This window comes from Patiria miniata, unplaced genomic scaffold, assembly GCF_015706575.1.
Source record: "Patiria miniata isolate m_02_andy unplaced genomic scaffold, ASM1570657v1 HiC_scaffold_7, whole genome shotgun sequence".
Classification (NCBI taxonomy): domain Eukaryota; kingdom Metazoa; phylum Echinodermata; class Asteroidea; order Valvatida; family Asterinidae; genus Patiria; species Patiria miniata.
Genome location: NW_024037074.1, coordinates 33,367,295 through 33,391,892, shown reverse-complemented (window position 1 = coordinate 33,391,892; position 24,598 = coordinate 33,367,295). Strand labels below are relative to the sequence as shown.

General features: G+C 39.6%; 1 protein-coding gene across 3 annotated transcripts in view; it reads right to left on the bottom strand.

The window, feature by feature from the left end:
- The window catches only part of LOC119745761 (amiloride-sensitive sodium channel subunit beta-like), a 35,129-nt gene extending 20,856 nt beyond the window's left edge, over positions 1 to 14,273 (bottom strand). Inside the window, exons 1-4 of one of the 3 annotated variants that reach the window (XM_038222350.1) lie at positions 13,603 to 14,273; positions 9,663 to 9,852; positions 4,947 to 4,964; positions 2,444 to 2,628 (exon numbers count right to left, since the gene is read on the bottom strand). In XM_038222350.1, the coding sequence (XP_038078278.1) occupies positions 2,444 to 2,628; positions 4,947 to 4,964; positions 9,663 to 9,852; positions 13,603 to 13,913 (704 nt within the window). In that variant the 5' untranslated portion in view covers positions 13,914 to 14,273. Of the gene's footprint in view, positions 1 to 2,443; positions 2,629 to 4,946; positions 4,965 to 9,662; positions 9,853 to 10,161; positions 10,233 to 13,602 lie in introns of those variants that run through there. The other 2 variants (XM_038222352.1, XM_038222351.1) reach the window with 2 other exon arrangements.
- Positions 14,274 to 24,598: the final 10,325 nt, after the last annotated feature.

Below are 24,598 nucleotides of genomic sequence, written 5' to 3'. Positions count from 1 at the left end.
GATTACATTCTCATAGGGCTTTGAATTATGACGTCACATGTCACGTGATGACGTCATAAAGACGTCAATATCGTTTTTCATCTATAATTATAATTTTTTTGGTGAATAACAACTAAGTCAGAGCATACATCGTTGAAAGCAAGTTCACATCTTTCACCAATTTTAAATTATAAGGCATTTCCGGTTTCAACCGGAAGGAAGGGTCACATGATTTTGCACATAATATCAAACATGAAGACCCTGGATTATTCTATCAATTCCCGCAAAAATCACGTTCAGGTCTTTCACGGTTGATTTTATATTGATTTTTAAAGATTAAATCTATTAATCATTAACGTGACGTCATGTAATCCATGATGACGTCATCATGACGTCACTTCTATTTTCATCTATAACACATCCCGGTCTAGGTACATACCAACTTTCAACCCAATCAAACCTGTAGTTCTGTAGATATTGGCCTTTAAAATATGCACATTTAATATGACGTCACTTGTCAAGTGATGACGTCATCGTGACGTCACTTACACTTTCATCTATAACACATCCCGGTTTAGGTACACACCAAGTTTCAACCCGATCAGATCTGTAGTTATGAAAATATAGGCCTTCAAAATATGCACCTATATTGTGACGTCACGGTCACGTGATGACGTCATGATGACGTCAATGTTCGGCACACATCTTCAGATGCTGGTCTAAGTGTGTGCCGACTATATACAATCAATCGGATTGATTTTAGTGCCAAAAGTGCCTTCTACTGTGACAACGTGTACAAATGTTATGGGAATGGCTGAAAAAGAAGAAAAAAGAAAAAAGAAAAAAAAAAACTTTTAACAATAAACAAAGGCTGTTTCGGCTGGTTGCCGAAACAGCCAAAAAAGAAGAAGAAGAAGAAGGGCACAAGTCAAGTCACAAGCAACAGGGGTGAATAATGACAAATGACTGTCTTTATCACAGTTTATTTGAATAGTCGACTTGATTGATACGAATGGAGTGTAGGCCTACTAGAGGAAGTCCGCAACCTGTCTCGTTAACTGCAGCCAATTTAAATGATAAAACATCATCAGGTATCTGGTCTATTAGTGAAATGAAATCACAAACTGCGGTTCAAAGGGCTTTATTTGGGGAGTGCCTAACGTTACTTTGTACCTTAAAAAAAAACCAAGTCTGAATCATGCTTTTCGATTGGACAAAAGTACAGTTTATATTTCAATGGGCAATAAAGCCAGCTGTCACATGTTCTCAATTTTCAAAATAATCTGGCGGTCGGTTGGTAAAAAAAATTGTGAATATTTCCCCTGATAATGATGGTATTCAAGCCCATAGACTTCTACGCAAATTTGTTCAAGCTTTAATTACCTTATCCTATACCCCACGAATGTTGGTATTTTAAATGATTGGACCACGAGCAATCAATCTATAGCCTCTTTACGACGCTAACATTTTGCCCCTAAATAGGGGCTGCGAAATGTCTCCCTAATGTCTCCCTTTAATATGTCCGGTTAAGTCTCCCTAATGTCTCCCTTATGTCCGGTTCATGTCTCCCTAATGTCTCCCTTTAATATGTCCGGTTATGTCTCCCTAATGTCTCCCTTATGTCCGGTTATGTCTCCACAAGGTACCATTAACATGTGTACCTTTTTACAAATCGATTGTCCTTGGAGTGGTTGTAATGCACGGCGCACGGTGACTTCTAGCCTTTAGTCAAGGCGCGCGTGTCTACCTGGACGCGTGGCGCCCCAGATTCTGGCACGAAAAAAAGACCAGTGCGAGTGGCGAAGCCACGACCGCCTTTACCATCTCGTGGAACTAATCATTATGCATTTTTTAAAGTAATATGAATCATGCATGTTGCATATATATATGAACCAATCACCACGAACAAGCCATTTTTGAGGTGACGACGCGCGCGCCCTCCCTCGAGGGCACGCACCACACGCGTTCTTAAAAACACGACGCGCACGCCTTTCACAACATGTCATGCATGATGCATGTCTACCAAATCTGTAGACAAAATGTAAAGAAAAACATAAGCGTTCTGCACGAAGTGGTAAAGGCCCTCGCGGCTTCGCCGCTCGTGCTAGTCTTTTTACCAGGATGCGTCGAGTGTCCGGGTAAGCGCGTGGGACTTGACTAAAGGCTAGGTGACTTCACGTCTAACGGCCAAAGGGCTATCCAAATATTTTACATGGAAATCAACGGGTTGCACAAGCAAAAGAAGTGATTGTGAATCGCGTATATAGGCCGTTATCAAGTTGCGGCCATCCTGAATTGTCCCCATTCAAATCAACGTAACCAAAGCGAGGCTGGAAGAACAAAATAGTCTGGTTCCTTTTTACACAAAAACATTATCATTAAGTACTGCTATTGGATACAGGGAACATGACTGAAATGGCGGCAGCATGATAAAGGTCTATTGAACACTGAAGATGAATCTTACTTCGGGGAGCAGGGCTTCTCTTGAAACGTGCACTTGAGCAGCATGTCATTGAGATGGTGCCCGGTCTTGGATCTTTCTGAGTACGGCATGGCCCCGACGATATCTGTTGCTGAGTCGAAAGTCTGGCGGTCACAGTCCTCCGCGCTGTAGTCAATGTCGGCTGAATCCCAGTCACTTGGATAACCCTAAAATGATCAAAACAGGAAAAATTATCAAAGTAAAAAAGGGATCTTGATGGTTTGAATTTCACAGATTAGGCTACGTGTATTAATTTCTCTAAGCCAACACTGAAAAACTGCCTGGGTTAATTTTACCCAAGAAAGGGTGAAAACTGCAACTACCGAAAATTAGGTTGTTCTATAACCAATTGTTTGGGTTAGAATTTCTGTTCAAATCAACTAAAACTTGTGGTTATACAAGACTAAATTAAATTTGGTCTTGTATGACTTCAACTTTTGGTTGAATTTAACAGAAATTTTAACCCAAACAATTGGTTATAGAACAACCCAATTTTGAGTAGTTGCAGTTTTCACACTTTCTTGGGTAAAATTAACCCAGGGCATTTTTCAGTGAAGGACCCTAGAAACTAAAAATAAACACTTTATTGTACAGTACAGAACACACCAACAAAGGAAATGCTAGGTTAAATAATTCGGTAAACATGCACTGTACTCACTCGATTCACACAAAACCCAAAGTGTTTAAAAATGGACAAATAACATGTAAAAGATGCTTGAATTCGCCCATGGAAGAGAGAACAGGTATTATCTACAAGATAGCTTGCACTGATTGTGACAGTTTCTACGTTGGAGAAACAGGGAGAACATTAAAGGAGAGATTGAAAGAACACAAACGAGCTATTAGACTGAACAATCCATCTCTTTCAGCAGTTGCAGAACACGCCCTTAATACTGGACACAACATTGGTTGGGACAATGCCCACATTATCGACTTTGAAACACATTTCTGGCCTAGAAAGGTGAAAGAATCCATCTAGATCAAAAGGATTAATCCCTCGCTGAATAGGGACTCTGGTTACTCATTATCACCTATCTACGCTCCAGTGATCTCGGGACAACGGACAGCAAGAAACTGAGTACACAATCACTTGGCTTGAGAAAGTCCACAGGAGTGGATGAAAGCTTGCCCACTAATTTTCAGGTTGGTAGAAGCTTAAACTACATGTACATGTTATGATCACCCCAACCAATGAAAGTTTTCTGTATTAGATGCTTGAATGTTTGGGTTGCTTATCCGGGTTGTGTTGGCATAACATAATACCATGGTCTACACTGTACCAAAAGCCTAGGGTCTTTTTGGTCCACTCAATCCGACTTCTATAACCCCTTTAGTCTTATTAAACTGTGACTCCAAAAAAACCCAAAGGGGCATTCTACCTGATGTTTGATGGCATTTGCCACAACCGTTCCATTACATCCAATCGCATTTCAACAGATACACATGCAAAGCAGAAGAGAATTAGCTGAAAGTTGACCACATGACCACACTGAAAAGTTGTCTGTTAAATTCAACCAAAAGTTGTAATCATACAAAACCTTGCAAATTAAATTTGGTCTTGTTTGACCACAAGTTTTGGTTAAATTTAGCAGAAATTTAAGCCAAACAATACTAATAGAACAACCAATTTGGGGTAGTTTTTCCCCATTTCTTGGGTAAAATTAACTCAGACAATTTTTCAGTGCACAACCATGATTTCCTTTGGCAATCAAAAGGGAGAAATATGCTGAAAGCCCGTTTCATACTCGGCGCGAATGCGAATGCGAAGCGAATTTGACGTCAAGAAACGTTCGCTGCGAAATTCGCCCGAGTTGAAATGTGTTCAACTTTTACGAATTCGCAGCGCGAAGACTTGCCATGACGTCACCAATTCTTGTTCGCTTTCGCTTTCGCACAGAGTATGAACCGGGCTTTAGAAACGTCCATGGAAGTATATATTAACGTTTACTCCTTTGCCGCAATTCTGTTGCCAAATCAGAACAGACAATGGGCCTTATTCTAGAGGAAGCCATTTTCGTCGTGTTCCCTGAATGTGCTTCATAAATTGTGAACTGTTGAATGGGACGGTGCCAGACTATTTATTCATTCTAACCTCACTTTCATTTTTTTTTATGCGGCTTTAAACATTACAGTATGTTTAATCATAAATTTTCATTTTTTCATCAGAGCAGACTGGTATTAATTTGTAACGTCATTGCTTTCATTTCTCTACACAAGTTCCAAAAATGAAGATTTTACCTCACATTCAATTCAATATGGCCGACTCGTGAATATGGCCCATTTAGTCAGTTCAGGCCCATCATGAACCAAGCTTTAATAACGACGCAGATCGTGCACATTATTAACGAAAAAAAATCTCTGATTATTTTGATGCCAACGTAAAGGAAGCATCCCCGATCATTATAGGTTTACCAAGACTGATTGGGTCTATAATATGCGGTGAAGGGAAACTAATCACTCCGTCCAATTTATGCGGGATACTCACTTGGAACCGCTTCCGAGGCTTTCCACGTAGCAGTAAAGACAGCATAATGAGATCATCCAATACTAGTTTTAGTCATTCAAAAAATCACAAAATCGTCTTTGACGAAAACACTCAGCTTGGAAGCGTCAAGTCATGTACCTGGTTTAGTCTTAAGCATGTATACGCCGATGGTGAAGGGCGAAGAGTTTTCAACGCTGGGGGAGGGGTGGGGCTGGGGTAGGCATTACCTTGTTCTGATTCCCATTCCCAAGGATTTACGCATTTGGCGGTTTCTGGTGTAACGACCTTACTCAGGAGTACAGCGCGTCCAAAATACCAGCAATCTTTTTGAGAGGCTCTAGCGTAGGCGCGGAAACACGTACCGCCATTATTTTTATATCATTTTAAAGCTCAGAATCTTAACTTTATTCCTGGTAAGTATTGATTTGATTTTTAAAAGGGTTTTTAAAATGATTTGTGTTTAAATAAAGGCATGTCAAAAACAAACGCAACCGATTTCAAGGAAAATATATCGTGCATTTTTTTCTAATGTGGAAATGGTTCACCATGTTCATGATGTGACGACCTCGTTGCCTTTTACTTCTGTGTTTCCCATTCTTTTCGATCTACGTAGACTAAACCTTAAATGAATTCCCAATAGTGCTCTTCGTTTCAAGATCAAGTTTGAAATTCACGTGCAAGTATGTACCTATTCAAAAAGCGCGCTCAAAGTGTGACTAAATGAGTTTGCATCTTATGTACCAGCGCATCATCGATTTTCCTTGAAATTGGTTGGGTTTGTTTTCGACGTGCCTTTATTTGAACACGAATAGTTTTAAAACTCTTTTAAATATCAAACCAATAGTCGCCAGGGATAAAGTTCGGATTCCAAGCTTTAAAATTGTATAACAATAATGGCGGTATGTGTTTCCATGCAGACGCTGGAGCCTCGCAAAAAAGTTGCATGTATTTTGGGACGCGCTGTAGTACGGCAGATAGGTGATGGGATTGTGCCTTTGATGATACAAGAATGGCATATGGCACACAGTCAGAGTATGTCTTAAGAAAGACAAGCAGTGGCAGCCATTTTGAAAATTTAAAAAAAAATGCTTGTTATTCTACCTTTATTTTTTCAAAGGTCAAATCTGCAATGGCCCTATATAGCCAAATATCTTGCTTAAGACATACTCTGAGTGTGTTCCAAATGCCATGTTTGTATCATCAAAGGCACAATTTCCCCAAATATTTCCCCTATCTGCCCCATTATACCTGTGATATCTTTCTTCCTTCCTATTCTAAACAAACTAGTTTTGGTACCATTTTGGCAGGTGTCTATTCTTCGGAAACAATCAAAATCCTCCGGGATCTAAACCTTGGCATACATCATTGCTTGTAGCTCAGACCGCTAACCTTTTTCTTAGGGTCGGCCTACAAATAAAAATCATTGGATTATTTGTACATTGTGTATACTGTAGGGTAAAACACCTGTTTGTCTATTTACGTATATTCTCATAGATGGGGAATGAAAACATACGAACTGAAACTGAATTAGATTTAAAGTATTATCAAAGCTAAATTAGCTGGAAATTCAGCCGTTGCGAAATGAAAGTTTGGATTGTCAATTTTTTTAAATACCATTCGTAACAATCACAGTGCATTGACCTAGAAGAGTCCACTAGGATTCTATGTATCATAGGAATAAAAACCCATGTTAGGTACTGTCAGAATGAGTTTAATTCCATGTGGCAACTTATTAATTGCAACATGATAAGCGCAAGCATATTACAATAAAGGTCAATAAACAGACACCGACTATACAAAGACGTTTAAATAAATACACGTGTCACAGATATTAATACATACATAAATTATGTACTGTACAGGTGGGAAGTCAGTGTGCGTAGTCAAGGGTGATGTTGGGCTAGCTAACGACGTACATTGGCTCTAGAAAACATCGATTTTTTTTTATCTGTTGACAGGGGCTTTGCAACGACACAAATCCGATCAATGGCCTTGCATTGGTGGCTTTGGGCTTTGGAATATTTCGAATCGTTTAATCAAAGATTGCATAATTTGTAATGCCAATTTAAAGCTCAACTTAACTACACTCAACCAAAAAAGAAGGTCCCCTCTTAATACTTTTTTGTCTAACTCAAAAACAACCGTGCACATCTTGCTTAAATAACGACTGATCAGTATAGACATTCCTAAGCAATCCAGCCATACTCTTTGTTTGGCCCAAAACAATGATAATGTGTACAAAATAATGCAAATTAATAACAAATGGTACCAAAACAAATTGCACTTTTGTATACGTGTAAGGTGAGTGTGAACCACAACTTGCACGTATACAAAAGTGCAACTGTTTTTGGTATCATTTGTCATAAATTGCATAAATTCATACACATTATCACTGTTTTGGGCCAAATAAAGAGTATGGCTGGATAGCTAAGGAGTTTCTGTACTGATTAGTCTTTGAGCGAGAGGTGCTCAGTAGATTTTGAGTTCAAGACAAACAAATATTGGAAGGGGGACTTTCTTTTTTTGGTTGAGTGTATGCACTGGACGAAGGTATGGTTCTAATTTTGAGTGTGACGGCCACTGACGTATACGATCCACTATAATCGACGTCATGGGGTCGTAAAGTCAGGAAACCAGACTATCAAACCTGCTACAGTAATCACTTTGTAAACATGTTTAGATGCTAAACATTATGTGTCAAATTACCAAACATTAATGTCGAAAGTTAAACACTCTCCATCCTTACTTTAAACTTGTTTTGTATAGATAGCAAGAAAGTGTAAAAAACGTGTTTAGTTGCTAAACACAGGTTTTGCAGTGTGCCGTTAATCCAACCAACCTACAAAGTTCATCAAATATCACGCAGACAAAGCTCTTTGTCGGTTATAAACATGTCACTGTTCTATTCCCTTAAAGGTTCATATTTTTGGTAGAAAATTAAATTTGAAAAGTCTAGCTGATAGAGGTAAACTCGTATCGTGTTAGCAGCACCATAGATGGGGAACCCTTTGATCTGTAATATTGGCTTAAATTTAATCCGATCAACTTGTTTACTCCGTCCTTGTTGTAAGATGGTGCCAAGCTCTGGCCTTACGTACGCTTTCATGTTTACAATCATCTATCATAGTATTTAATCACTGTTATAGACATGTACTGTCGGACGGACATCATTACCGCCCTAGTCATCGCTTATGACCAACAGGGAACTCGAAGGGAGCACTTGACCATTCAGGCAAGGCCATGATGATTGGACATTGAGTAGGATATGCATTAATCACGCAGCAAGGAAAACGCATTAAGTGCGCGGAGTAAATTGGGACCCATCGCTCAAAATCTGCGCCGATTGCGAGTGTTGGTGTTTGCGTATGGTGGAGGCTCTCTAGGTAAGCATATTTGATGGAACTGCTGGGCACAGAATTTTGTCAAGCACAGAAAATATTTGCTTAGCAAATATAGGTCATCAACTAAATGTCATGCGATTTATATTGCGTGTGACTGGTTTCCAGCTGATTTCGCTTGGCCAAAAATAAATAAATAAACAAATGGGGCAATATTTTCTGCTCGGCAATTATATTGAATTGGACCTAGGGCACTGTTTTTAAGCAGTAAATAATTATCACAAAAAGAGTCAAACGCTATACAGGGTGAGTAAAACAATAAAGGAAACCCAAATGGCAGGCCAATTTTCTTAATAAAGTTCTGCATGTGTCACTTTCAAAATCTAGGATGTAAAAGCCAAGCTTTCTTTAAGTACAAGAATCTTGTAAATCACTCATGTACTTTTCAGAATACGGAATATTAAACACAACCACCGTTTTAAAGTTCTGTCCACGGATCACAAAACAGGTGTGTGTTCTTTCAGCAAAACGAAAACAATTCACACACATTCCTATGTGAATTGTTTTCGTTTTGTGTGAATTGTTTTCGTTTTGCTGAAAGAACACCATACATGTTGTAATATATGATTTTTGAACATCTTCAAATGTCATCCATTGTCAAACACCTCCCTCATACTGTTTGAATAAAATGAGCCTATCCGAGACACGGAGGGTATATGTACTATTTGGCTTGGGCAATGACGTCAACTCTTTTGTAATTTTCAAAATTTTACCTAAATCGATAAGCACCCTCCTATAGAGTATCCGCCATATCTCAAAAAGGGTAATAGGTCAAGTTCCCAGTTTAACACTATTGACCTAGTCCAATAGACCTTTTCTTTTGTATGAAAACATTGAGCACCATTTTGTATGGCCTGTCGCATTGGCGAAAATTTAAATCGGCATGGTTGACAACAGATTTGGCCAAAAGTTCATTGTATGTATTAAAGATGTGAGATATTAATAATGTTTGGAAATAATAAAAGCTATTCTTCTTTTTTTTTTGAACGTTGACCTTCCACACTATAGTAACAACCTGTGGTTTGCAAAAAAGTGTCAACCACGGGTTGGCAAAGAAAGGTCAACATGTCATTTTTTTTTAAACCAGTGAGGGCGCTACAAAGACGCCATTTTGGAGGTAAAAACAATATGAATCCAGGGTTATTTGTGTCAGTAAAAATGTTGCTATATAATTAAAACAAAAATACATGTTAACAATTTTTAATCTTCAGGCTCTTCAAACTGCGAAATGTATCATAATAAAATGCGATATTCCTACTAAATTGGACTCGTTAGGGCGCTCCTATTCGCTCAAAATATGGCCCATTGCTCTGCTCACCTGAAATGAAGAATTACCGGACGAGGTTGTACATTCCGGGTTACTTCCCTCCAGAAGACTGTTCAGGTCCGCATAGTCCCTCAACGCGTCTTTCCTGATCGGGTTCAGGTTACACCAAGTCACAGCCGGAAACTGCACCTTTTTCGGAGTCCGCACCTCGATATTCACGTTGATCGGATAACTGTAGTACCTGCATTTTTGTTGGGGAGGAGAAGGGTTGAAATTTGTTAGAGCTAATGCGAGCTATTTGTGAAATCCTGCAACTTCAGCTTGAAAGCCTAGATATGGGGCTTCTTTGGCGGATCCAGGATGCTCCACAGAGGGGTGGCTGGGGTGTTGAAGTTCAACTTATTCAGAGGGGGGGGGGGTTAAGGCGATGTAGTCCAAAAACCAAAGACCTGAAGCAATAAACCAAGATTTGCACTACTGAATGTTGATCTTATTTGGAGAACCATGCAGAGAAAAATGTAGAATTTGTTTCATTATGTAAATAATTAACATGGGTTAGTCAGATAGAGATTGGAGGTGGTTCAGCCACCCCAACCTCCCCTTGGACCCGCTCTCTGGCTTGTGAAGATACTGTCCTCATACACTGTCCACAATATGAGACACACACGATTTATACAATGCCAAAATAGATGTGATTGCAAATAGTCACACTTGACTCTCATTCTCAACTGACCCTATGACTGATTGAAATTCAACATCACAAATAAAGATATTTTCAGTCAGGGTTTTTGACTGGGAAATGTGCTGTCAGTAGAAAATAAGTCGTCACGCGTTTTCCACGGCGATTTCCATAATTCTCAAGAACAAGAGAGACCAGTCTACATTTAAAATATAAAAACTGTGTTGTTTCCAGAGCAGGAGAAAGGGCAAGAACAATAACGCGGGAAAAAATCTTCAAAGCTATAACTCAACTCATGCACCGCTTACGAAGAAGTCTTTAAAACTGTCCTCAATGCAGAGCTGAGGTCTCAGTCCTTTCATTTAGGAAGTTTGTGGTTCTGACATCATTGAATACATTTCATCAATAACAATATCAAGGAGTGGAGTACAGAAGCGTAGAAAATTCCACGTTTCCACGATAGCTCATCACGGAATTACACGCTTTCACGATAGCCTATCACCGAATTCTATGTTTCTGAAATAGGCTATAACGATATTCCACGTTTCCGTGATAAGCTATCACAGTATTCCTCATTTCCACGATAGCCTATCACGGAATTCCACATTTCTGTGAAAGGCTATCACAGTATTCCACGTTTCCACGATAGCCTTTCCGGGAATATCTTGAAAACATGGTTTCAAGATATTTCATCTCAGTAACGCAGTAACGCGGATGGTCATTATACTCTAGAGCTTCCGTATAGTAGAGCCATGTGATTAACATTCGAAGGATTTTACCCGATAGATACTAACATTCCATGATGTGGCGGCGCATTTACATGGCGATAAGTGTTTGTAGGTATGAAAATGCACGTGTTCATCAGTGGAGTATAAATGCATGACAAGTATGATTGCCAGCATCAATCAATTAGTACAATCAATACAGGTGCATGATTTGTCTATTTTTTTTTCCAATACAAACAAGACGGTATACAAACAAAAGCATAACATTAACTGTTAAAAGAAATGAGCAGGTACCATTCGATTTAATTGCATGCCTGGCTTACAAAAGCAAAATGTGTTTCAGAAAACAACAAAACCAAAGCGTCATAACAAGAGTAGGCAAGCTGCACAGATTTATACCCGCAAAAAAGATTGGATTTCCTTTTCAATGGCATGGTGAATTTAACTGATTTGTTGCGTTTGATTGGTGATGTGTGATATGGTTGGCGGCTGTCTGAGTATGTGCGCATCTAATCACTGTAGCCTCTCTCACCGCATGAAATAGTCTATTATAATTATGCAGCAGTCTATATTTTTTACAATTCAATGAGCTAGCACACTCAGTTTATCCGTTAATGGCGTTTTGCATTTGCTAAGACTTAGTGCGACACCATTTTTAGTTTGATATTTTTCTTTACATTATTGAGGTACAAGTTGTCTGGTTGCCGATTCTTAATTTTTTTTTGGAAATCTGTAAAGACGTCGCAAGTCAGATGTATGGTGAGGGGTATGGGGATGGGGTCTACCCCCCCCCCCCCGACGTACGTAAAAAGTTAAGAAGATCATGCAAAAAAAGCAGCACATGCTTGCTACCCCCCCCCCTTCCGATAACCCCCGGCCCAAACTGGATCCTCCCCTGGTACACTCTCATACTTCAAAAACAACCAAATACTTTGTCTTGTCTTTTATTAAATTTACTCGATGAAAATATATTTTATGTAACCTCAGGTTTTACTTAATGTTTTTTTTAAATGCAGGTTTGAAAACAAATACATCCTTTATAATAAATAATGGAACGGAGTGGGTGGGGTCAAGGGCGGATTCCACGGGGGGGGGGGGGGGCAACGGGGACCTGCCCCCCCCCCCCATCCCCTCCCCCCAAAAAGAACCCAATTATTGTTTTAAGTGACGTCGCAATAAAGGCAGGCACTGCGTATACACCACCATCTTTTCCCCCAAAAAAGTTGGTCAAAGTGGTCAGAAATTGCCTCAGATCGCACCACAGAGCAACTAGAATCCAGGAGAAAAAAAATCGAGGTCCTTAACGCCACGCCGTAATTTTTTGAGGGGACCAACATTTGTGTGCCCCCCCCCCCAAAAAAATTGTGCTCTGGATCCGCCCTTGCTCCCAAAAAAGTGAAAATCACTCCAAAAAGAGGGAAATGTCCATTTTTTCGAGGAGCTATATAAAATAAGACTTGTCCCTTATAATAGCTCCTCGAAAAAGTGGAAATTTCACTCTTTTTGTTAGTGATTTCCACTGTGTTTGGAGTGATGTTCACTCTTTTTGAGTGATTTCCATTCTTTTAGGAGTGATTTCCACTCCTTTGGGGTGTTTATATAAGGGATTCACTCTTTTGGAGGGTGACTTTTTCACTCTTTTACATTTATAGAGAACGGAAATGGGTGGGCTGTGATGTGATGGAATGAGCAACAACACTCACACCGTGGCCAACAACGGTCACGCTTTAAACGGTCAAGCACCAACGGCAACCCTTCCTGAAAAATACTCAGCATCCAAGCCGCAATCCAGCCTTCCCGAGACGCCGAGGACTAGACTCTCATAACCCCGGCACTCTGCTCTGAGACAACACTTCTTCACAGAAGAAATGGATTTTCACACGCTGTCACTCGCAAACCTCACTTTCATTCTTGTAATAAATCCCCTGGGAAATTCCTTCAGCTAAACCAGGGGCTTATATGCTTCGCCGTTTCTATGCTACCTTGAAAATAAGCCTCTGTTGGAACCACCTTGGGTTTAGTTTTCTTCGACAGGTTTCTTACATAATTAAATATAATGCCTATATTGGCAAACAATCTTTCAATCAATATTTTTGAAGTTCTTCGGGCCGTATGGAATGTGACAATAATCCTATAGAAAAGTCCATAACAAAAATCTTTCCATATTTTTCATCTAGGATTCCCAGGAGAATTTAGTGTGGAAATTAAAAGTGTTATTAGATCGGCCAAAGATTCATTTCAGTGTATTATAATAAAATACTGTTTTAACATTATTCGTTTAACAGGTTTTTACCCTTCGCGTATAGCTCAAGAAACCAGCATTTTTAAAAGACCAAAATAGTAGTCCAAACTGACCGAATGAGTGTTTTTCATATTATATAATATGTTTATATTTGTGTTCAGAAGTTAAACATATATGTGTTCGGTAATTATTTATAAACGCGTCAAAACGTTTATAAAGTGTTACAGATATGCGTTTATATTTGTGTTTAGAAGTTATACACACGGTTTTACAGTGTACTAAACAATTTAATTCAAGATAAAACAAGTTGGTTTGCATATACCATGGAGCTATGCATATACATACTTGATTACCAGCACAGTTCCCTGGTAGATGAACATCCCGAAGCCGGCCAGGAATAGCACTGTCCAGACGAGCCGTCTACAGGTGGAGTTAGCCCGTTGGATGTTGGGTATCCCATGGGCTCCAGACTCGGCGAGTCGGTGGCTGACTACGTACAGCAGGCCGGTCTGCTCCGCGTCCGGGGCCTGGGGTTGGTCCGGGCCGGTTGCTCGGCCGTCGTCAATCGAGAGCTCCTCCGCAGTCATCGGGCTGACCTTCCGCTTAGACAGACCTCCTCGTACTGGGGGACACGTACCACTCTCTGAATGATACATGCGGTATGAGCCTGACGCTAAGTACCCTTAATTAAAAACACACTGTAATTGTATCGCAGGTTATTACGTAAACACGACAAAAATCCGACTACGCGGTGTTTACCGATAGCAGAGCTGCTTAGGCCTAATCATTTTGCCTGAGAAAATGTCAATACGGCTATTGGATCATAATTTAAGTGTGGTGGTTGGTCTCCAATACAACGCTGGCGCACCCACTGATTTTTCACTACATATATATCCGTCAGATATTGGGGGTATTTCAACACATATTTTGCTTGCTGGTCAAATAAAAAATACAAAAGCTTAGCAGAGTCAGTTTGTTATGGGTGTACATGCACTGAACTGCGTGCAACATGCAGTCAACATGCGTTTAAGAACGTGCCCTTGTTCAATACGCTCGGTGTGTGATAAGGGGGAGGGTACCACTGATCACCGTGTAGGCTACTATGTCTGGATAGCCCATTAGCTGTTAACAGTGGCGTCACCAGACTTTTCAGTCTGGGGGGGGGGGGGGAGGCACAGGGGGGGAACCAGCATTTGAGGGGGGGGGGTGGGGGCACTTAGGTGGATACGGATCGCCGTCCTGGGGGAGGGGTCTAAGGGGAGGGGGTGCCCCCCTCCCCTTTGGAAAATTTTCGCATACGGAGGATGGGCTAGATGCAAAATGGTGCCACATTTGATGCTAAATTCGATCTCAAGATATCTCAAGAAATTGCTATTTTTGAGGTAATGATTTTAACAACGCGCAGAATTTTGCAGAGGATAGGGGGGCACCAGCATTTGATGGGGGGGGGGCACTCGGGGGGCACTAGGTTTTCCAGGGGGGCACGTACCCCCCCCTGCCCCCCCCCCCCCCCCCCCCCCCCTTGGCGACGCCACTGGCTGTTAACAATCTAATTTAAAGGGAATGTACAACATGAGTATATGTCATAGCAAATATTGTTGTATTGACTTGTTCCACTTTTTGGGCTTATAATAGATGCTGGAAAAACCCAATGAGAAAACTAATCATGTTCTGGCAGTCTGGTTCCCCGACCCCATTACTTAAAGATGAAACGGAGGAATGTATAGACTTTGGGGAAATGTAAGGTCAGAGAATCAGTCTATAGCGGGCTTGTAATCATTTACAGGTGTGTAATCAATTGCAAGGAAAATGCGGAATAACTAAATACGAAAAATGAGGAGCACTTTTTTTCTCCACGTCAGTTTTCTCCAAAATACAAGTTTTCATGAAAATGTAAGCACACCAGGAGCTACAATTTTACAGAATGCTTTAGACTGTCATTCCCTTACAATCCAGTAAGGTATTTCGTGATAATTTGATTATTTCGTTTTTTTTATGTTTGGAAATGTTGTATCTTCCCTTTAATTTCCATGTTTACCTATGTGACTGAATATATTTATTTCCTTTTTTATTATTAGAAAACACTGAATTCATATCACCAAAGCATTTTAGACCAATTATGTTTTACTGGAGATTGTTTGATATAGTTAATCTCTAGATTATTTTATTATACGATTTGAGTGCTATAGGCCTGTAGTGGTTCAGCATGGCGGTGTACAGCATACCAATGAAGGGATTGTGAAACAGCGTGTATAACTTCAACGAGTACGGAATGGCTATAATGAGTTATGCAAAAAAAATTACACGGAGATCAGTGGGGTTACCGATCGACCGAGTGCCAGTCTCTTTTTTGTGATTGACAAGTTTTCAAGGGTAATATGTAACTTATTGTTTTAGCGTAAGCTCTAGCGTCGCCGCGTAAACACATACTGCCATTATTTTTATATCATTTTAAAGCGCAGAGTCTTAACTTTACGATCCACGTACAAGTGCACCTTCAATAAAATCTATTAAGCAGTATTACTTCTTGCTTTAATAAAAAAAAAAGACAACTATGGCCCTTTTAAGACCAGGTAAAAAATAAATCAGTTCCTCGTTCCCACCGGCGCTTACATTTTTTTTCGCGCCTACCTATTTTCCCCCTTTTTTAATCATTGAGTAACATTTGACGCAACCACTGTTGCGTAGCGTTTTACCGCGCCAACCACCTTGTTCCCTTTTTACCACCACAAAGAGTACAATTTTACGCAACATTGGGTACTTTTTTCTAAAAGTGTGGGTTTCTATCAAAATTTGTAGCTATGTGTGCAAATTCAAAATCTAGTAGAAAGGGTGACGGTTCCTTGGGACACAAAAGTATCAGCAAATGGGTTGAGAAAATAAAAGAATTTTTCCTGGAAAATCCGCTATTTTGGAAAAAGGCATATTCCTCTCTTTTTAAAAAGCCCGGACGATCAACTATTTTTTTGTTTACTTGGCCTTTGGGATGTATTGAGGTGCGTCAATCTCCGTCAGTTTTCAGGTCATGAATTGAAAAAAAAAATCGGAGCAAATTTGGATTGATAAGTGCATCCACTCATTTTAGGCCCATACCGCTGGGCTAAAAGGGAGAAACGGACAGTTATATGGTTTGACCAGTATAATAGGCCTAAGTGCTTTTAAGTTGGTTCACGGGCGGATGTCAGGCCACTGAGCGCGCGGTCCAGGTCAGAGACTGTTCAAATAAGGTGTGTGTGGGTTTGAGTTGGTAGTACGAGAGGTTGAAGTGGTGTGCTGTTTTGGAGTTGCCTTGGAAATGCCTTTTTAAGTGGCTGGTAGCGCGAGTGACAATGAAATCCCTTCACCTCATCAAAATCTCTTGCTTTATTGCCTCCGCTACAGCGCCCTCTGGTTTTATATGCACTCATATAGGTTTTCCCGGCCAATTTCCTTAAACGTTCATTCACTTCTGACTCAATTCGGTCATTCATTTTCGTCTGAATTTGAGAATCGCTCTGAACACGCGTTTCATTTTCGCTACCAGAGCATTCGATTTCATTTCATTTCAATCAATTATTACGAGACTGAGCAGCACCTTTCATTTATGCTCATTCAGATTCATTTACAAGACTTCTTTTTCGCTTTAAGAGGGCGATTTCAAACATTGGTCATTCTATTTCACTTTTAGTTAAATGTTATGTGATGCAATCTGCTATTTTGAATGACAACAATGTAGGCCATACTTTTGATTGCACATTCACGAAATTGTATTCCAGAAATCTGCGCGAAAAGGTGTGCTTGCGTAAATTAATGCACAGGTAACGGAAATGGCAGTCTGTTTCTTCCAAAACCGACTGCACGGACAATAAAAAACGATTGAACTTTCGTTGAATTGAAATAGGATTAAAAACATGCATTCATATTCAGAAGAAAAGTGAAAGACTGATTTTTAGAAGTGAACGAACATTTCAGAAAATTGGCCGGGAAAACCTGTAATAATGGGCACCACTGTCTTTTCTAATCAACACATTCTCTGGTATTGAGTGGCACGTAATACGACACTATTTTCCCTTTGAATTTTTGAAGAGATAAACTATAGAGTTGCAGGCCACTAAAAGGCCCAAAATTGATTAGGCCTACGCCGGCCCAATCACTATTTGCATGCCCTGAAATTATCCGCCTTTAGAGCATTTGTGGGCCATGAACTTGAGAGTTTGTTTAAAAAAAAAAGGCTGTATGGAAGCCGTGAACAGGACTGCGAGCTAGCATTTCTGTGAAAATTGGATGAAATTAGGCCTAAAATTAATTGCATTCTCGAGTCGACCCCAATGCGTGCAGTGTAGGTCGATACCAATCACCGACTTAAATAATCTGCCCTTGTATGGGACTTGCAACCACGACAGTCTGACTGGGTATAAGAATCAGGAGAATACAGATATGCAAGGTACACCTTAAAGCTTACAGGTTTTATTCACGTGCATTTACTGCACAAAAAGGAACTATCAGGCATGGGCGTCGCGAGGGGGGGTGGGGGGGGCAAGGGGGCGCGCTTCCCCGGAACGAACAAACAAACAAACAAAAGGAGAAAAAAAGGGGGAAAAGGAAAGAAAAAGAGCCGCGAAACCATATGGTTGTTAATTTAATGGAGTTGGGGGGGGGGGGCAAATGTCCCTGCCCACCCTAAAAAAAATATTCATTTGGGAAAATGCTGGAAAATATGGGGATTTCGAGAAAAAATTGCTTTGCCCCCCTCTAGAAAAAAATCCTGGCGACGCCCATGGCAGGATTGATATCATAGCCAGGCAATGTTTCCATGGTGATGCAGTCTTCACCTCGGTGCGTTGTTTGGTTGCATCCAGATCGATGCAGTAAATTATCAACTTGCTCACCACATGCAGTTGAGCCGACTCCACAAACCTATAAGGACATCAAGACAGAGCCTAGAACCATTCCAATCGGCAATTTGAACAATCTTTGATTGACTCAAGAATGGCTTACAAGACACTGCAGCTTTACCTGGCGGTTTTGTTGCTTGCTAGACATGTCAGCACATACAGCTGTCCAAAAGGCTGGATTCTACATGATCAGTTTTGCTATAAGTTCATCTCTGAGCCAACACTCAGCTGGTTCGATGCAAACAAATTCTGCCAAGAGTCGCTGAGCACACTGGCCGTGCCACAATCAGCAGAGGAAAACAACTTCCTCGCCAGCCTGATTACTGAGATTCCCGGTAAATATGAAAGTATTTATATTGGTATTCTCCTCGACATCGGTGTCACACTTCATGAAGTGCAGCAAGCGGATGGCAGTCAGTACCAAAACTGGAACCCCAATAGCAACTTCGTTGTCCGAAACATCACCATCTCGGTGCCAACGAGGTGCGCAAAAATGCCTGTATCGGGTCTGTGGGGCGTGTCTAAATGTTCTCAGTTGCGACGCTTCGCCTGCAAACGTGACAAGGTAAGATGTCCTCAAGCTGCGCACTGTTTTGTGCCATTCAAACACCAAAACCAACCTTCATGCCTTCTGAATCACACTTACGAAGAATGGAAGTACGGGAGTCCCATGCAATGCTGTTTGGCCTGTTCCACTGATCCCGAGTGTCGCTCCTTCAACTTGATGGGAGACGTGTGCCAACTCAACAACGCCTCTGCCTTAGACATTTCTGACAGTGAGAGGTATTTGGCCGGAGTGGATGGATGTATGTACTATGAATTTGAATAAGAACAAAGTAAGCTAGAATTAATTGAGAACTGCAATGAACGTTAGCACAAGTTGTTGACATGATAAAATTAATCTAAACATGCGTAGAAATATTTGTCAATAGTTTTGGACACGAACTACAGTGCTGAAGGTAGCAAGTACGTGTGTTTTGTCTTTGGAGGTTTTAAAATGACTTGTGTGTTTTTGTCACATAGGCTATATCTTGTGAAAAGTGACATGATTATGAGTTGCAATTACTCTATTTTACACAAAATATACTATCCAATGTTTATCGTTTCTATAGGAATAAAAAGCTTCTTAGGTAGCCTTGTGTAGGTGTTGAGTTGCACATCACCAAGAGCCCAATTCACTTCTGGTTTTATTAATTTCTACGGCCGTTTTAACCACGATATGAACCGAAGACTGCAGTCTGGGTACTACAGGTACTATGGGTACTATAAGGCAGCCATGCAGTCTGGGTACTATAGGTACCCATAGTACCTATAGTAACCATACTGCAGTCTGGGTACATGTACTATAGGTACTATGGGTACTATAAGGCAGCCATGCAGTCTGGGTACTATAGGTACCCATAGTACCTATAGTACCCAGACTGTAGTCTGGGTACTATAGGTATATGGGGACTATAAGGCAGCCATGCGGCGACATGGTAACGAGGGCCGGACATGGGTTACCAGAGAAATATCCACATCATTGTATCAATATCAATCACGACATGCAGATAATACAAGGAGTCTTTGGTAATTCTTAGGCGGCAATAGGCCTATAATTGGAAATTTAATGACATATCGATTTTTCTGCACGTTCTTAGCCGTAATTTGTTAGATCCAATACTGTCATTGGACTTTACGAACTTTGTAATAGATCGAGTTTTTAAGTTGCCTATATTTATAACTAGATCCATCAGTGTACAAGTTGACTCCTCCCCCCCCCCAAAAAAAAGTGTTCATATGTATCAATCGCATGTTTATGCAGATGTCGTTATGTGTTTAATATTTTTGAAAAGAAAATGTTTCACTTGCGTATAAAACAATGTATTTTCTATACCTTTATGGAGGTACTTAAAATTCAAGCAAAGCTCAGAAACTGCTGTAACCTTAAATGATTCAGCATTTGATGTATGCCCGTCATTTCTTAAAAGTTAAGGACATCTTTGCAAAATGTTCTGACAATACTGTCTCACACCACAGAGGACGAGAATATTGGACACAGTTTTATCAGAAATAGAAACTTTTTGAGGGCTTGCATTTTAAATTGCTTGAAACTTGAGGTTTCTTTGTAAAAACCCCACGACCTCATAGATCCGCGCCCTCGGGCAAAAATGCATTTTCACAGAGATACTGTATTTTTCGTGCCCAACTAATTTTGCTGTTTGCAATCTTTTAGTGTTATCATGTTGAATGTTCGTGTCTAAATTATTCCTTTATTTGGGAAGAAGTTTGTAAAAAGCATAATACATCGATGTACATTAATTAAATTAATTGTTTAATTACGCGATCACAACTTGTGAAGCATGCATGATCATTGTAACTGTTAGAAGACATAGCTAGCTGTATTTTGTTTTTCAACTTATTCCTGTATTGATAGGTAACTTGAACAAAATCATTTTCGGACAATTTCTTACTTTGTGATGAATTAAAACATAGTGTCTGAGAAAAAGCACGAGTTTAATTTATATTGTAACTATAGGTTTTCCGGGTTATTTTAACACTAAAGTTAAACAAATTCGTTTTTCTTTGTCATTCGTTTTAATGTTGTTGTCATTACATTTCGTTTCTTGTGACTTAAATCGTATACGATTAGAAAATGTGCCCAATCTTTAGACTTATTTGAAGAATTGTGCGCATAAAACAATGAGAATTTCAACATATATTTCCTTATATGTATAAATAAAAGTATACTGTGTTTCACAATTAACATCAGAGTCAGGAATAGACATTTCACAATATGCACTTTACTTATGACATGGACACTAAGCATTAAGGTGAAACACCTTCTTAATGTTGCTCTTTGAAAGACATACTTTTTTTCTGTTGTTTTGTTCATATACATATATCAAAAAGCAACATTACGATGTTGTTTGATATTAATGCTTATTTTTTATTTTAATGTTAATTGTCAAAGAAAATCAAAACTTACAGCTAACTACTTTCATTTATGAGGAAATATTTGTTAAAAATTAAAATTAAATTAATGCTGACTTTTCTTTAAATAAGTCCAAAGATTGGGCACATTTTTAATTGTAACGTTTCAAGTCGCCGTCGACGAAATGTAATGACAACATTAAAACAAATGACAAAAAACGAATTTGCTTTTTCAATTCAACGCCGATTGCTACACGAGACAAAGTTTACACATTTAGGACGAATCGGAATACTAAAAATTTGAATTATACTGAATCTTAAATGAAATCTAGTGGTGGCTGTCTGAAATTCAAATCGAGAATTGAGCTTGGCGATGTTCGGGGACGAAATTTAAGTATCGAGATAGGGAATTCGTGTGGTACAAGTGTTAAAAATGACAGAGAAAACCTATTTTAAACAGAGTAAGATTTTACTAAAGTAAATAAAACAATAAGATACGTCAGCTGGTGAAGGACGCTGGAGTGCTCAGCAATTTCACTGCCATTTAAAAATAAATTGGAGTTTGGTTCCTCCAAAACTACCCCGAGACTAAAATCGATACAATCAGTGACATACCGGGATTCAGGTAACCTTCAAGTGCCTTCGTGTAAGGTGATGATGGAGGCTGATATATATTACAAAACCGTTCCCTTGGTGCTTGTTTTGTGGCAGACTTGGCAATTACTTTTTCTGCAACCTAGCTGATGGGGCGTGTTTTCGCGAGAGCCACCAAAAACATGTTTGTGACGTCAAATTGATAACCAGAAACATGTTCGCAAAAACACTGAACCAAGAACAGTGTCAAAAATTGTAAACAAACATGGTGGACATTTTGACAACATCGATAATTTTTAGGTGTTTGCGGCCAGTCCCGGTGAAATTCGGGATAATACATTGTGGGCTTGTAAGTTGTATAGACATTTTATTACAGGCCACTTAAAATGTACAGCATTACGATGTACGTATTAAAAATAAGCATTACAAGCTTAATTTTACCCAACACTGTTTTGTTACATGCCGTGTATTTATCTCTCCGCCATCTTGAAATGCACTTCGTAACCGACCCTTGGCCTTGGTTCGGTTTTGGTCGGAACAGTGACGTCACTCCAGCCAACCGAAGTCACAAAAACGCTCAACCACCAAAGCCGAAACATGTTTCTGGTCACGATCGCTAAAACACACCCATAATCACCGAGTATTGTGCACATGTCGTTGGGATAGTGTAACCTATAGAGGTTAGGCCAAAAAAAGTCTCCGGTTTCTGGTATGGAGCTTGCCCAAAAAGTGGTGCGGTGACGCGGCTTTTTTTTTGGTTTTACCTTTTTTTCTTTGCTTCAAATGTCGGCTGATGACTGCAAATGGTGCCCAATTAAACTTAGTGCAAGTGTTATGGGAGACCAGAAAGGCCACATAAAGCTTATTATCGATCATAACCCCATCTAAAAACACGTTAAAATTGTGCAGCAGGAGGATTCCAGTCAAACCAGTGAGTTTGGCAGTTTTGAGACATCATCTTTCATTGAAAAAAAAACGTTTTCATTTTGCCGACGCGCATGGCTACGGCGACGCGCGCGCATACCAGAAACCGGAGACTTTTTTTGGGGGGGGGGGGCCTTAGGGCTTGTGACTCAAGATCCGAAGGTCGAAAACAGGCCACTGGCCATACGTTGTGTCCTTGGGAAAGTCACTTCATCCCCACTGGCCTCCGTTATCTGATGGTTCATAATTATGGTCAGGATGAGGTTCGACATTCCGAATTTAGAATAAGGTTAATTAGTCTGAAGGCAAGGGCGTCTCCAGGATTTTTCTAGAGGGGGCAAATAAAGCACATTATTTCCCAAAATCCTTGTACTTTCTGAAGCATATGGTCAATTTATCAATATTTCGAGGGTGGGCGGGGGATGAATACGTCTTTTATCTGAATTTAATAAATATATTCAGTCTACACATGTTTATGAAGTAATCAATGAATGTAACGTAACGTAATTTTTTTTAACGTCGATGTTTGTATGTCAACACACTCGCCAGCCGTTAAGAGCATTTTGAGTAATGTGTTATTTTCCTTAAGTATTATTGGTTAACCCCTCGCACGTGACAAGTCACGAGTCTGTCACTCTCCTACAAATATGCCTCCTTCATGCTTACGCATGCGCAAAACTACCAACGAGTCCATGCTTCACGGAGTCGGATTTGCACGCTACATACACCGGGCCGCGATTTTTTTTATTTACACAATAATTTACATATACAATAATTTATTTACACAATGCATCGTTAGAAAAATAGAAATTAAAACTTCACAAAATAACAGGGAAAGCATCTTAAATAATTTAATAATACAGACGGAACAACTATATCGGACAGAAAAGATTGTGCCAGACCAAAAAAAAATAAACCAAATCCACTTGATGAGTTCAGATTCCTTTATTCGTCTATACAGAGACCTTTTATCCTATATAAAAAAAGTAATGTAATGAAGAGGCTTTTTTACCTTTTTAGAGAAAATCAGATGAAAATTTCATATTCGAATATCTCGAAAGGGGGCAAGGGTGATTCTGACTTATTTGGATGCGGTTTACAAATGAAACTGAATCCCAAATGATGAATTGGAAAACAATATGTTAGGCGAACCGATACCTGTGAATCAAATAATGGAACCAATGATGAAGATAGAGACCAGAAATTGATGTGGAAATAGACAATGGAAATGGAAAATACAAACTGTTTTGTCACTCAATATAGCGCGAATTACAGTGTAGAAATGAAACTACTGTCTCTTAATGACGAACAGAGCGCACTGTTTGAAATATCGAGTTAAAACAACTGGTTCTTCTCAGAACCACACAACTCAAAGAGAAATAAAATTCATATGGAATATCGCAACCTTCCATACTTTGAAACTACTTAGGGGAAAAAAACTCGGTATGAAACCAATATTTCAGAATTACACTTGGAGCTACTTATTAAGTGAATACAAACAATATCCAATGTAAACCGTATATGACAATACATGTACAATGGAATTTGAAATTACAATCGCAAAAATTTCTTGGTAGAATATCAACTGATGAGTTATTTCAAAATTTGCCATTCTCTGCAGTTGTCAAAAGCATCTTCGGATATACTGGGCTCAAATTTCAGATTAAAAACCTAGTTTGACCAATTTTGACAAACGACAGGGCAAGGCTCACCCGTCACCAGGATTTTTTTTCCAGATGGGACAAAGCACATTTCCCCCCAAATCCCTATCTTTTGCAGCATTTTCCCGATTGATAATTTTTTCGAGGTATTTTTACCCATGTAAATGGCTACAGCCCATGCATATGGCTACAGCTCACCAGAAGCGAGTGTACTAGAGTTATTGAACTTGGCAAAATAAAGACACGAAATTGCAGTTTGATTTTTTTAAGGCGTTAACTTGAAAAGGACAATGAGCAAGACAATTATCGGTGTTATAAAGTAACGATAAATGACAAACTAAAACGAACACTTTCTTTGGCCAAACTCCAGTTCAA